The sequence below is a fragment of the Martes martes genome (assembly GCF_963455335.1).
Source record: "Martes martes genome assembly, chromosome: 3".
Lineage (NCBI taxonomy): Eukaryota > Metazoa > Chordata > Mammalia > Carnivora > Mustelidae > Martes > Martes martes.
In genome coordinates this window covers 161,987,851-162,003,390 of record NC_137890.1, presented here as the reverse complement: position 1 = coordinate 162,003,390, position 15,540 = coordinate 161,987,851, and the positions used below count along the sequence as shown (strand labels likewise).

General features: G+C 40.7%; 1 protein-coding gene across 2 annotated transcripts in view; it reads left to right on the top strand.

Annotated features, from left to right (window-relative positions):
* The window catches only part of NYAP2 (neuronal tyrosine-phosphorylated phosphoinositide-3-kinase adaptor 2), a gene marked incomplete at both ends in the record, with an annotated part of 246,482 nt that overhangs the window by 180,786 nt on the left and 50,156 nt on the right, over positions 1 to 15,540 (top strand). For both annotated transcript variants that reach the window (XM_080799337.1, XM_080799338.1), the window contains one exon: positions 1,218 to 1,424. In XM_080799337.1, the coding sequence (XP_080655463.1) occupies positions 1,218 to 1,424 (207 nt within the window). The remainder of the gene's footprint in view (positions 1 to 1,217; positions 1,425 to 15,540) is intronic.

Here is a 15,540-nt window from a genome sequence, read left to right as displayed (position 1 = left end):
ATGTGATACAAAGTACAATAGAAGGGAAAGTGAGATATTCACAAATAAAATCTGTAGACTCTGCTGACTGATAGAGTTGGGAAGTAACAGTTAAAGAAAAGGAAAGACAAGCATCTAGCTTGGGTGATTGGCTAGACAGGACAGGAGGAACTGCTGGTTTAGGGAGAAGTGGTGTTAGTCCAAGATCTGAAATGTTTAAATTTGTGTTATCCATGGGACATCCAGATGGACTCACCCAGCAGGCCATTGGATAAATGAGTTAAAGCTAAGGATAATGATCCAGGATTGTGATAAACTATTTAGAAATCACTCACAATCCAGGAAGATAAAAATCACAGGAAGAGTGTATATAGAATGAGAAGAATGGTGGCTAAGCTCACATCTTGGGGACGGCACATAAGGGATGCATGGAGGAAGGAACATGAGAATGGCAAAGAAGTAATGTTGGATGTAGAACACAACCCTGGAAGATGGGCCATTATTGGAGCCAAAAGAATTGAAGTTATAAATGAGAGTAATCAAAGAGTTGTCAAATGTCTTAAAAAATGTTTTTTAAATTTACCAATTAGAAGGCACTAGGTGAGCTTAGCAAGAGCAGTTTTAGCAGAGTGGTGGGCTGAATTCATGAATTCAGAGTGGGTGGCAGGATGAATGGAAGATGAGACAGTGAAGACAGTGAGTCTAACATGCTCTTTAAGAAGTTTCCTTGAAGTTGAGCACCAGAGTTACTAGAAGACTGAAGACTCATTTAGGTTCTCTTCTTCCCATGAGAAAACTATTTCCCAATGATATTAACTTGCACATCTGTTATATTTAAATGTTGTAATCTCCAACACACTCCCAAGTTGACAAAAACATATATATATATATGTGTGTGTGTGTGTATACACACACACACACACACACATATATATATATATATGCATTATTTTTATTTATTTGACAGGGGAAGAGACAGCAAGAGAGGGAACACAGGCAGAGGGAATGGTAGAAGCATGCTTCCTTCCCACTGAGCAGGGAGCCCAATGCAGAGCTTGATCTCAGGACCTTGGGACCATGACCTGAGCCAAAGGCAGATGCTTAACAACTGAGCACCCGGGTGCCCCCCCCACCAAATATATTGAAAACATTTGAGAAAATCGCGCTTTAATGTTTTAAAGGAATCTGGGAAGGATTCAACTTTGGTTTAACAGAATGTAATTCTGGTTAATACACAGAATCGACAGAGGAACTGAAAGTCCGAAGCCACAGCACGGAGCCATTACCAAAGTTGGACAGCAAAGAGAGAGGTCATCACGGGGCATCTTCCAGAGAGCCTATCAAAGCTCAGGAATGGGATGGAACACCAGGACCGCCTGTGGTTACCAGTAGACTGGGAAGATGTTCTGTGAGCCCCACTTTGTTAGCAGGAAACCACAGCTCAGGTAAGAGAGATAATGGTCTTTCAGTTGCCTTTATCACTTAGAGGACCATAACCACAGATGTGGCTGTTCCTACTCATAGAGACAGCATATAAGCAGCCCTTCATACCAAGGGATGAGACAATGTGTTATACCACTCCAGGGAGCATTATCCACATGGAAGTAGAGAAGTGAACGGTGCTTCTTGGAGCTGTACGGTGAAGCAGCAATAACGGCTCAGAACATCTTATACTAAATTTCATCTAAAGCATCTAGAGGCCTCATTGAAAGCACTTTTAATTTATAAAGTTTAAGTGATTTGGAATTTATGTTTCCTGTGCTTCAGAGATGATGTTAGGCAACTGGGACAAAATAAACAGAAAATGAAAGTGAGGATATATAGGTAACAAAAACTGTCTGAAGGCAGTAGAGAGAGTAGATATCATGAAGCATGTAGAGTGATGATCTGAATGCTATAGTTGGACCGTGGGCTTGCTGCTAAGTTTCCAGCTCTAAGTCAGAAGAGTTAGAACGTTTTAATCAAATACACCTTTAGATGTTACCATTTGAGATTAAAATCTGCAATGCAATTTTGCATTGTTAATAGATAAATATCTATCTAAGCATCAAGTGTTTAAAAGCAGCATATGTTTGCTCTGAAGTGATTAGTCTACATGATGGACTCACAGAGGGCTGTCAATTGGAGGAAAAAAAAAAAAAAAACAAAAAACAAATAATCAAGTGACCTCCTGTAGTTTTCAGGTTTCTATCCCTTAAGAATGTTAGGGTTCTGAAGAAAAGACCAATCCTTTAATGTTCTTTTCAACTCTGATACTCATCTTGGAAAGCAATTTACATGCATTTAGCCTGTGGACTCTCTGGCAGTTATGCACAAGTTAAAATTGGAACAGGATGAATGATCTCTGTATTTGGGAAGGGATGTTTCTAGAATAGGACCCCGGCAGAGACAGAGCAGTATCTTTCCCAGACTTAAAATGTAACTTATTTCATGATGGAGCCATAAAATCTTGGAAAAGAGACAAGTGAATTTAGCAGAAAGTAAAAATTTATTTTTGTTAGTAAAGTATAAATAGCTATAGGTATATGAGAAGATATGTGCATTTTGTCAAAAAGGAAAAGAAACATAGGAACAAATTATATTTTAGAAAAAAAGAACCTCTCCTTAAGGTTGACCTCACGATTCAGTTGGGATTTAGGATTAATCTTGGGCTTATTCGTAGTATTTTTTAATTATTTAAATTTGTACCAGTTTGATCAAAAATATGAATAATATCCACTCCTATTATGACTAGACATATAAAACCAAAAAGCATTACCTGAATTTCTATTAGATAATAGCCACTGTTCTAGTGTCTGAGATCACAGTGTTGAATAAGACATCCTTGCATTCAGGTGTTCAAAGTTAAAAGAAACACAAATGTGAAACAAAGGGGAAATCACTTAATGTTTCCTGGGATTATATGATTTTGGCAAGAACAATCAAGGGGCTTGGGTGGGTAAAGTAATAACTGCTTGAGGATGTAACATTTGAGCTAAAGCTTGAAACCTTGGGAGCGGCTCCCCAGGAGGATGATGGAGAAGAAGTCTGCCTTCTGGATGAACACCTAAAATTCTATGAGATGGAGCATAACAGTTTGTTTGGAGGGGAAGGTGGGGGAAAACTGAAGAAATTGCAGAATAGCTTGGTACCAGAAAGCAAGAATGCTGAAATGCTTTCAGCAACAAAATGCCAATTAGCAGTGGCTTAAGTAATACCGATTTCTGTTAACTCCCCTAACACTTGATCTGGAGGGAGGCAGCTCTAGGTGTTTTACAATTGCTGAATGATGTCCTTGAGGACAAAAGGACTTTCTGTTTTTTTGTTTTTTGTTTTTGTTTGTTTGTTTTAAAGATTTTATTTATTTATTTGACAGACAGAGATCACAAGCAGGCAGAGAGAGAGAGGGAAGCAGGCTCCCTGCTGAGTAGAGAGCCCGATGCGGGGCTCGATCCCAGGACCCTGGGATCATGACCTGAGCCGAAGGCAGGGTCTTTAACCCACTGAGCCACCCAGGCGCTCCTGTTTGTTTGTTTTGTTTGTTTTTTAATTTTGTCCTTCTTCTACCTTTGATGATTTTTTTTTTCCATGATCATGACCTGACATTTCTGAGCATCATGCCTCAGCAAAGAGTCCATTTCATCTAGTCGGTCTAAACTAGGAAACATGTCCTTCAGACCCATCACTCAGTGAAGAGGAATGGGATTTCCATGAGTTTTTTGAGGACCCTTCTTTCTCTTGTTATCAAAGGGCTTCTGCTTCTATTGGGAAATGAAAGCAACAGTCTGTATTCTCAGGGAGAAAGGAAGACGGCATTACATAAGCAATGGACAGTATCTGCCACATCATGGTTAGGTTTTAAACATTATGAGATGGATATCTTGTAGTCACTTAAATATTTTTAAGATAGGTATAATACAGTTCAGTTTTCATCATGAACAATTCACGATTGCTCTAAGGTTCAAGAAGGGATCCCTGGGAGGCCATTTATCGTCGAGATAAGCTGTGTACCATGGGTTGGGTGGGAAAGTCAGGACTCAATTTTTGACTATGTTAGGTTGGAAGTGCTCTGGGACATCTAATTAAGAATCTAGTAGACACTTGGAATTAGAGGAGTGTAGATAAAGAGATTTAGCAATATTACTGACTGAGCCTAGAGAACTTTGGGGGTGGTTAAAACCCTAAGACTGGCTGATTCTTAAGTAGAAGAGCAGGAAACTGAGACGAGAAGGAAACGGAGATTAGACCCTGGGGAACCCAAACATTTTAAGGTGTGGGCAAAAGAAGAAGAACATGTGATATAAACAAAAATTAAACAATTAGATGGTCCACAATTCAACTTTTACTAAACATTTGTAAAGGTACATAAAAATGGGCAAATTGTAATTTTTTTTTTGACACTGATGTGACTCTTCCAAGAAATTTAGAGTGTAAACAGAATTAATAACATACTTTCACTTTCTTCCACTGCAAACTCCCGCAGCATCTTTTGCTTTACGACATCTAAAATCTGCTTTCCTGGGTCTTTCAGCTGTGTTTGTAGGGCAGTAAATTGTCTACTGACCAGAAGAAACAACATAAATATTTTCATTCCCTCACACTCCACCTTAGATGATGAAAGATATAGAAAAAGGTGGAAGAACAAGAGATTTCTGGTACATTTTTGATAAAGACATTTTTGTGTCTCTATTATATTAAAAGAAATTTGAAATACAGGGGAAAATGTGGAATCCCATATATAACAAGGTCAATTAGGGTTTCTTATGTGCCAGAGAAACTATCAAGATGAACACTCAAGGGACATCTGGGTGGCTCAGTCCGTTAAGTGTCTGACTCTTGATTTCCACTCAGATCATGATCTTGGGGTTGTCGGATTGAACCCCACATTGGGCTCTGTGCTGGGCATGGAGCCTGCTTAAGATTCTCTCCCTCCTTCTCCCACTGCCCCTTCCTCCATCCCCGGTTCATGCTCTTTCTCTCTCTCTTAAACACACACACACACACACACACACACACACACACTCAAAAGAGCATTATAATTAAACTTTTAGAAGTCAGTCGTTCCCAAATATGGTCACTGTAATTTTATCTACTGAATCTACCGCTGTACCTCTTTTGAGGGAAAGAAGAAAAGGAAAAAGGAGTTTGTTATGTTAGTAGCTTTAATGTTTCTAAAAAGAAAGCACCTAAAATATGCCAATTCTATACTAGAAAATGTCATAGCTTCACTAGCAAAAAATGTATAAAATGAGAACATCTGAAGTTTACTCACCTTTGGTGTTTTTACCAAAAGATGCCCTAGCTAAAGGATACTCATCAGTGAGATGGTCTTTGTCCAGAATAAGCAAGTAACTAGCAAGGGGCGCATTTTGGACTTGCTGCTTTGGAAAGGAAATCAACATTTACTCTCTTCCTTCTCTTCACACTGTGAAGAGAAGTTCGTTCGTTATTGTCCCCTACCAGAAACACTAGAACTACAACCAATAATCCTCCTTCCTAAATAACAGAGGTACTCAGGTCCACACCTAACACTACAGAGGAAAGAATGTTTCACCTGTTACACCTATCCATACCCCCGTATCTGTCAATACCCTGGTCTGCCAACTTTCTGCTTCTGGTTTCTCTCTCTCTCTCTCAATTACACAAGTGCGCACGCGCGCACACACACACACAGACACACACACACACACACTCACGAACTGCTACCAGTCACAGACTACTGCTTTACCGAAAGTAGTTTAGCCACTTGGAATGGCTGCTCTTAACAGCTCTTTTGAGGAATGGAGGAATTGCTGAAGTAAAGCGAAGGAATGTGTCAGGAGATCTCAGTTCTAATTAACATTGCCACTGGTTGCTGTGGTACTCTATTAAAGTCACTGTTGTTTAGTAAATCAGAGACTCCCCAGAGGGTGATTCCTGAAGGCGCGAGAGGTCTGGGACCCAAATGCTCATGAAAATAAGGGGAAAAAGTGGAAGTTATACAAGTAAATAGAGTATTCACAAAAATTCAGATTTCAATCACTGACTCAATCAACAAATAGTTTCTAAGCGGCTTTTATCCCACTCTGTAATGGTTTCTGGGGGATAAACACACACACAGGGTATACAAAACACGGTCTCTGCCACTCAAAGGCCTTACTATGCTTCTTTATAACACAAAACTATTGAACATAAATAATATATTGAACATATATTAATTAGTATAGTTGTTATCTACTGTTTACTGTAGATTACTATTCAGAGAAGAGAAAATCAGTGCAAGCTTGAAAAAAGATGGAAAACTTAGTGGAGACCTAGAGTCTTGAACTAAGATTATGTCAGATCTTTTTAAAAAATAATTTTTTGAAAGATTTTATTTCTTTATTTTTCCAAGAGAGTGCAAGCAGGAGGATGGGGGTGGGGGGAGTGATGCAGGCTCCCACCTGAACAGGGAGCCCGATGTGGGACTTAATCCCAGGACCCTGGGATCATGACCTGAGCCGAAAGCAGATGCTTAACCAACTGAGCCACCCAGGCACCCCCAAAATAGTATTAATTATTATTAACTGAGCAGAAAGGTATACATAGCTTTCCACACGGGGTGAAGTTGAGCAAAGATGGAGGCAAACTTCTGCCAGTCTAGACTGAAGAAGTATTTTTGGAAGTAAATTCGGAAGGGCCCTGTCTAAACTCTATGTGGAAAGATCTTGAAAAGATAACCATGTGTGTTTCTGCCATCTTGAGGAGGTCCAACATGGGATGCGAACTGAGGTGTGAGGCAAGCTGCTGTCACATCAGCGAGTGAGTTAGGAGAGGGGACTCCTTCAAAATAGACATCCTTTGCTTGCACATTGCGTACATGGGAATGCTCCTGACTTCCACAAAGGAAAACATTTTCCCCATTTTTCTGGAACCTTGAAGCCCTTTTGATGTAAGTGATACATTTCCACAATTTTTAGGAGCTTAGACATGGAAAAAATATTTCTCTATTGCAGAGAAAATCCACTGCATACCAATGAACGTCTGACTGAATGATGGAAATGCAGGTGACCTGGGAAGCACAGGAGCCTCTCCAGGGCCCAGAAGCTACTCAGTGCCAGCTAATGTTCACCATGAGAGCTGTTTATCCCAAATCTCAAGATTTAATTGCTCTTATGTGAGCTCTCCCAATTTTTAAATATAGTTCAATTTTCAGTTAAAAAAAATGAATCTAATAGTTTAATTCCTCTGACTGGGTAAGACCTAAAATCTACCAATTAGTCTTTACCAGCTTATAAAGTCAAGCAGTGGGACATCCTATTGGGTGGAGGCATAGAAATGACCCTGAAACAGAAAGGCTGGGTTATAGTAGAAACAGCAGGTGTCAATAGACATCCTGCCCTCCTGGCTTTTATTTTTCAGAAGCTGCAGCTCCTTGAGAAGGATGTGCTGTTGGTATGAATGGGGATTAAAGAGTGGTAAATAGCTTTTTATTTTAAAGAGTCTATTTATTTGAGAGGGAGAGAGCATGCACACCAGCAGAGCATGCACACGAGCCAGGGAGGCAAAAAGGGGTAGAGGGAGTGGCCGAAGGAGGAGAAGCAGAATCTCTTCTGAGCCGGGAGCCCACAGGGCTTGATCCCAGGACTTTGGGGTCATGACTCAAGCCAAAGGTGGACACTTAGCCGACTGAGCCAGCCAGGCGCCCCGAGAGTAGTAAACAGTTTTTGATTATCAAAAAGGGAGGTGTTGGTTTTTTTTTTTTTTTTTGGTTTGTTTGGTTTGTTTGTTTGTTTGTTTGTTTTAAAACTTTAGAAGAGAAACAGAAGTGTGGCATTCTGTGAATAGTAAGGACTATCATCTTATCCTTTCATAGCATCCTGGTAAAGTGGCCTGGCCTCTGACTGGGAGGATGGGTGGATGGACTAGTGTTTACAGGCAGTTTCCAATGAAGTTGGACTTTATGCTTTATGGTTTCAAATTCCTAAATATAGAATTCTGTACTTCATGGGGCTCTTAATGCCTAGAGAAGAGACTTCCTCCTGATGACCAGTGTGGTCTGAAGACTAAAAGGTCCATCTTATCTATTCTGCTCTGCAGAACAATTCTGGGCCTTTTCATGACACACAGAGAAATATTTTCCACCGCATTCCTGAGTTATCCCTTCATGTCCAAGAAGAGTCCTGTGCACACAAGTTCAGGGAAGCAAGACCATATATGGATTGATTCTATTTAAAGAAAACAAAGGAATGTGCCATTTTTCACAAGCCATGTTTGTAGAGTGAATTTTATATGACTAGTAAAAGCATGCATGAAGTATAACTGTGGTTTGGGCATCCAGTAGATCTAGATTTAAATTTGAGATCGGTTTTTGTTTTTTTTTTTAAACTGTTGATAATATTAGGTATGTCCCATCATGTCACCGAGCTCCATCATAAAAGATAGATGATAATTGTACCTAACTTATGAGATGCTATTGAGAATTAAAGGTGAGAATTAAATGAGGTAATGTATTAACACACTTAGCATGGTGTCTGGAGCACAATAGATATTAAGTAAATACTAGTTATCGTTATGATTCCAGACACCTTTCCAAGTGTCTTTGTGAGAGAGCAGAGAGAATCACTGATACCAGGTGATACAGGGAAGGTTCTTATTAAGTAGTGGCATTTGAGCTAGGACTTGAACTGAGTTGAATTTAGACAGGGAATAGAGTAAGAGAAGTTCAGGCAAAGTGGGGATCATGGGTGTTTTTGCTGGGGATGGTGAGATCAGGTTCCAACCTGACCACATAGCACACCCATCCCCTAGACTAGGATTCCTAAGACCGCCACAATTCTACTTCACCTTCCGATCACCTCTTTGAAGACTGGGAAGATCACAAAGATATTTGGGTGTCAACCAAAGGCTTAAGATTGGATGCCTGCCAAGCAGATGTAGCTGAATGGGGGCCATTTAATATAAGCAACAAAAAACTGGGATCCAGCAAAGGGAACGATGATTGAATTCAAACGTGTAGTCTTTGAATACTGTATTTTTACCAGTTGATTTTTAAGAAAGATGTTTTCCTCTTGAAAATTCTGAAGCATATTTACTATACTCTACTTGATAATGCTGGAATCAATGACTCATTTTGCTGATAAACCTCCCAGCAGCTATATCTCAAAAACATTCAGGATTCAGTGCTTCATATCCAGGAAGGGTCCCAAGCACACAAAATGAGCAGCATCAGATTGGGTGGCAGGACTGGGAAATATGGATCAGTATTTATGATAATAATTCCTGGCAGAACACTAAATCTATACAGTTCCCCCCCCCCCTTTTTTTTTTAATTAAATAGGCTGCACAGCCATTATGGGGCTTAAACTCCCTGATAGTAAGAGTCTCGAGCTCTGTGGACTGAGCCAGCCATGTCCCCCCTCCCCCGCCCTGTTATTTTTAGTGCAAGTAAACCATGCTTTGCAACAATGGTAGTAAATTAATATTTTGGTGGGAATGATTTGAAGAAATTATGTAACACTGCTGTACCCCAGTTTTTCTATCTTTATAAAAAAGATACAAGAAATCTCACTGTGTAGGTCATTATGAAGATTAAATTTAAAAATGCACAGAAATGCCTGTTATAAAGCTGGCTTATAATAGCTAGTAGGCCCACAGTTTATTCTGTTACCATTCAATTTTATTGTAAAGATTTAAGATTTTTTTTCTAGGACCAAGACTGAATGTTTCCTTTGGAAAGTGCAGCTCATTGCAAATGTGATACAGGGTTTTCTCTAGATACACATAATGTAACTGGCTCCAGGATCACTATTACTGAAACAGCCCATGCTTCATTTATTTGTGCACTTTCCAACAAAGATTTTAGGCCAGTGCCACGGCTGTTTTGGGGTTCCCCTGAGTCTATATTCATAAAATTTGGAGAAAGGATCAGGTGCAGGCTTTAAGACTTGGTTACTGCATTATACAGAGTTATCAAAAAAATCTTAATCTCTCTCACAGCATTTCTGTTCTGCTTGGTAGCAATGAATGGGACTTAAAGTCATGTTGCCAAGGATGTGGGAAACATAAGAAAATATTGATAGCTCCAAATGTACACATATCCTTCCATAAATACCTGACTTGACATTCATTCATCTTTTCATTCATTCATTCATTCATTCCCTTTGCATTTATTTTCTAACATATTCAGCTCTCCTCTGTGTCATTGCAGGGGCGAGGTGCAGAGGTACAGAGTGTGCAAGGCAACGATGGTAGACTAGACCCACATTCCCAGTGTATAGTCTAACAGGGAAGACAGAAAATAAAATAAAAGATTCTAATAAATGTTATGAGGGGGAAATACTAGGCACCGTGACATGATTTATTCTCTGGTGATTCAGACAGGCTTCCTGGAGAAAGTGATACTACATTTGTTACTGGCATGACAAGTAAGTGCTAGAAAGTAAGAAGGGTAGTGTGTTCCCTAGAGCTCACTCACTGAAGTGTGGCTGAAAAAGATTTGCTTTTAGAACTTGATTAGTATTAAACATTTTGATATGGCTATGTAATTCCCGAACTATATCCTCTTCTCTTTTTTCCATTTCTTCATATGGTCTGGCACTTTTGGGATGCATTATGGTCCCAGTACCCTCCTTTCCTTGCATCCACAGCCTTTGCAATGTGCTTTCAGAGCTCCTTATCAAGAAGTAAGGTCTACTCCTTGAATCTGGGTTAGCTTTGGGTCTTGTCCTGACCAGTTGAATGAGATGAAAGGAACTGTGTGTCGGTTCTGAGCCTCAGCCTCAAGAATGCTTCTACTTGTTCTCTTCCAATCCTACCACCACAACATAAACAAACCAGAGCTAGCCTGTGGGAGGAGGAGATACATGGAGGAAAGCCAAGAGTCTTCAGCCTGCCAACCCCCAAACATGTGAGAAAGCATAATATGACAAAGCGGAAACACCTCCTTGAACCACAGCTGACCACAGATGACAAGTGAGCCCTGCCGAGACCAGAAGACTCCCTCAACCCATTCATGGGCTCATGAACAAAACTAAATGAATGTTGCTTTCGGTCACTGAGTTTGGGTGTAGCCTAAAATAATTAACTGAAATGGATACCACGGTTTGTTTCAGATTTGCTGATTTTCCCCTCAGACGGAGATGCTTTATTGTGATGATTATATTAGTAGAGCATGTTCCCTGAAATACAGAAAGTCAGAGTAAAAAATGATCTTCACTTTTTGCTTCACCGTCCCGTGTTTCAAAGCATCATTTTTGACTGCCGTGGTTGTGCTGTCAAGCTTTGTGTTGCTAGGAGCCATGCGTTCTCTCTCATTTTTACTATGCAGCAAGCACAAACAACCAATCTGTAGAGTTCAGGCCCCTGCCGTAATCTGGGCTTTGCTGTAGGATGTTGACTAACTTCCTGCTTGGCTCCCAGCAGCCCTGAGCAGCTGTGGGCTTTAGCGTCTACGACCCTCTAGGCTGTCATTCTGTACCGTGGGCTTAGGCACCAGAAGACAGCTCTCCACATCTGCTCTACTTCTCAGTTATAATTGGGTGCATTGGTTATTTCCTCCGGGAACACCGGCCAGATCCCGTTGCTAGGTTCTGCGCAGTATTTTCACACTCTAGAGTTTAACGCTCTTTCCTAATTCTCGTAGTAAACACATAACAGAATTCTCATTTGGAGAGCCTTCAGAGAGCAATGTAAGTCATATCCCCAACAGCCCACTTTTATTTCTCTGTGGAAAACTGTGACTTCTGCCTGCTAGAATTTGTGATCACCAGAGAAAACGTTTTGTTTGTATCTCTGCTGATACTGGTGATATGGCTTTAAGAAACCAACCAGAAAAGGGGCACGTGGGGCGAGTTAACCATTTTAAATAGCCAGAACGTGTCTTTACAGGGTTTGAAGGTAAATAAACAGGGTATAACATGCAGAAGGATAATTTTAAAATGATACAAGGTAATTACTCTCATACTGCAAGGCAGAAAGTTAGATCACAGAAGCAGAACTTGCAAAAAAAAAGAAAGTGAGCAAAATGAATTTTGTTGTCCTTAAGTGAACTCTCATCTCTAGCCTAGCAAAGTGGTTGCAGGCTGAGAGGCTAGACACTAGGTATTAGGGAGACTTGAGGATAGAGTGTGTGTGTGTGTGTGTGTGTGTGTGTGTGTGTGTGAAAGAGAGAGAGAGAAAGAGAAAGAGAATGAGAGAGAGATTTCCATCCTTGATAGAAAACTTCCCAGTGGTTAATCGAGAGGGAAACTGATGGGACTACCTGGAAATCTCACTACTGGGTTCTAGTCATTGAGGAGACATAATAAAATAAAAGTGCAAAAGATGAGCTGAATGGCCGCTGCTCACAGAGCAGAAGGTTGCCTGGCTGGTAACTCTCTGGCCACTGAGGTGTGTTAAAGATGTGCATAAAGTGTGTTTCCATGGACCAGATTAGGCCACAGAGCCACCTGGGGGAGGCTTCGGTCATGTGACTGCCCAGAGTGGTAGGGACTCTGACGGACATGGCTCAAGGTGCCTGACAGGATGTCCAGAGGGCAGACAGCAAGGGGACCCGTAGGTGAGAGACAACCAGTCAAGGGGGGCCTTCTGGGTATACCTGAAAGCACCCCAAGAAGAAAGATATTCACCACCTTTCCATCCCTATTACCAGAGAGTGAGAAACATTAGCTCATGTTGGTGTCGGTGAAAACCTTTCCTACTCCCTCACCTCAACCCCTTCCTCCTATCTCAGCCCCTGTGAAGGCAGACATGGGGAGATTAAATAAATCTTTAAAAAATAAAATAAAATAATACCTTATATTTATATGCTATGTGTTAGATTTAAAATATTTTCATAAGTGCTATCTCATTTGATCTTCACAAGAACCTATGTATCTGTGACCTGGTGTTAAGACCTGATTATTTAGGTGACCAAACTGCTCAAGATGCTCAAGAGAAATCAGGTGAATTGCCCAGACCCATTGGTATGTAGCAGATTCAAGCCAAGAAGTAGATTTCAGGCTTCTGACCCTAGGTACAGCTCTCTTCCCATGATTTAATTAGACTGGGTTTCCCTCTTTCCACCTCCGTGCTCGTGAATTCATTAATGTGTTCATCCATTCATTTATCCAGCTAATTGTTTTCGATATGAAGTTATCAAGCATTGAGCACGTATGTGGCGTTGGGGGAGATTGCCGTTAACAACAAAAGTTAAAAACGTAATCACAATCTGTAAGCAAAGCCAATGAGAAGTACAGCACACTTCCTCCTGCGTGTGTTACACAGCCCCTGGGTGACACGGGAGCAGCAGTGTCAGGTGGATGAGGTACAAGAGCGCGGTGTGGTGCGAGGAAGCCGAGGGCCTGATGAGGGCTCGGCCGGGCTGGACACATCGCTGATTCTGGTCTTACCTAAGAATGACAGGAAGCCATTTATGGATTTTAAACGTGGGGGTTGTGTGATCAGATTTACCAAGTCAGCTAATGTATCATCATCCTAAACCAAGGGAAACAGAATTATGAAGATAAGTATGCTGCCCCAAATAACCTGCCTCATCAATCCAAAGAAGAAATGTTTTCTCTGCTCTCTAGTCCATGAAATTCCTCTGTTCCTATAACTGAGAGGTACTTATAACTGATTGTTTTGATCTATGTAAAAATTCGTTCTAGAACACCTGAGCCAGCATGTCACCCTTCCCCCGCCCAGAAAAAAAACAAAAAACAAAAAACCCAGCAACATATTATGTGCGTTTGTTTTTCTTTAGTTCCCTCATTTTCTCATTCAGCAAACTTCTCCCAGTGAGAACATCTGTTTAACAGCACGGTATGTGGTGATGACAGATGACCTCTGCCTCTGAAGACCTTCTATCTGCATTTGATGGGGTTGATTTCAAACAGCACAGAGCATTCTTGCCCTGACCCAGTACGACAGGATGCTGGACTTGGTTCTGCAGCAGTTTACTGGGTTCTCTCTAAACCATTTATATTCTTTTTCTAATTTTTTTTTCTATCAATATGGTTGGTTTAAGTTATAGAGCAGTATGGAGTCAAGGAATTTGATGATACTAGTTGGTGCTTCTCTGTGAGTGTGTGTGTGTGTGTGTGTGTGTGTGTGTGTGTCTGTGCGCGTGCGTGTGCGTGTGCGTGCAGCCACTTACAGCTTTCAAGCTTGGGTCTTATGTGATCCAATTTGCAGAGTTAGCTAACTTATTATCATATGCCATGTATAACTCTCTGTGTGAGTACACACACACACACACACACACACGCACAGTCTCTTAAACTGGATTTCTGCTAAATATGTTCATAGACCATGATGTTGTATACTATCCAGATACCCTGAAGACTGGTGAGAAAAAATACGACTTGAGAGTAATTTCGTTCTTATTAGAGAAAATTCTGAATTTCTGTGTACTCCCTGATTCTCTTGGGGAAAACTAGTGAACCAGGCATAAACAATTCAGATAGCACAGAAGGTAACTTCACTTACTTGCCTCTCAATAGATTAATCCTGTTTGAGAACCACAGTGACAATGCACTGGCTCTATGGTTGACTCTAGTGACAGCTCCTTGTAGCTTTCCTTGTGGGGAGCATGGATCCACCATGTGGCCTTTCTCAGAGGAGACCCCCGACATTGCTTCCCAGTTGTCAGTAGTTGGCTTTCTTTGGAAAAGCCCTGTGGGTATGCTGCACCAACAGCATCCACAAAGAATGCCCTGTTTCTTTGAAAAGCCTTGTAGACATTACAAAGAAGAAGGTTCTGTCTGACTTAGGCTGGGCATTTACAGAGACTAGTTCTGGAAGCTTTGTCAGCCTACCAGAATACATACCAAATCAAAGCACTCCCACCTGCTGTCCAAAACAGGCACTACATTTTTCCCCTCCTTAGTTTTGTTAATATTAAATTCCATTGAAGTCTGGTCAATGTATTTTCGTCTTTTTGCTGGAAACTTGGAAAAAGTGAAAAAATGGAAGAATATGCTTTTTTATTAATGAGAAGTGTATAAATAATTCACCTTTACCCTGGCTTTTTTTTTTTTTTTTAAGATTTTATTTATTTGAGAGAAAGCACGATGGCAGGGGGAGGGGAGGCAGAGGCGGAGGAAGAAGCCAAATTTCTACAGAGCAGGGAGCACGATGAAGATTGTTCTTCAAAGGAAATTCAAACTGCTATTCCAGAAAAATTAGAGTGAATGGATTCTGGACAGGTGAAAATGGCAGATGACCATTACCTCTCCTAAACTGAATTTCAAAATATTTTTTGTCCTGTTTACCATTTACTGCCAAAACTTGTACCAATAATTTTAGAAAATTTTAGAAAAATTTAGCAAATGACAGACTTGTTATGCTTAATCCTAACAACACTGTCACAAAAATAAAGTACAGAAAGTAGATCAGAAAAGAGGAATAAGGGACTCTGGGTAGTTCAGTGACTTAAATGACTGACTTGATTTCTCAGGGTCCTGGGATCAAGCCCCACATAGGGCTCCATGCTCAGCAGGAGATCTGCTTCTCTTTCCCCCCCTTTCCTGCTCTCTACCCACTCCTACTCCCTGCCTCTCTAAAATAATAAATAAGTATTAAAAAAAAAAAAAGAAAGGAGGAATAAAAGCAGTGACCTTAGTAAACTAAGCTCATGATCGA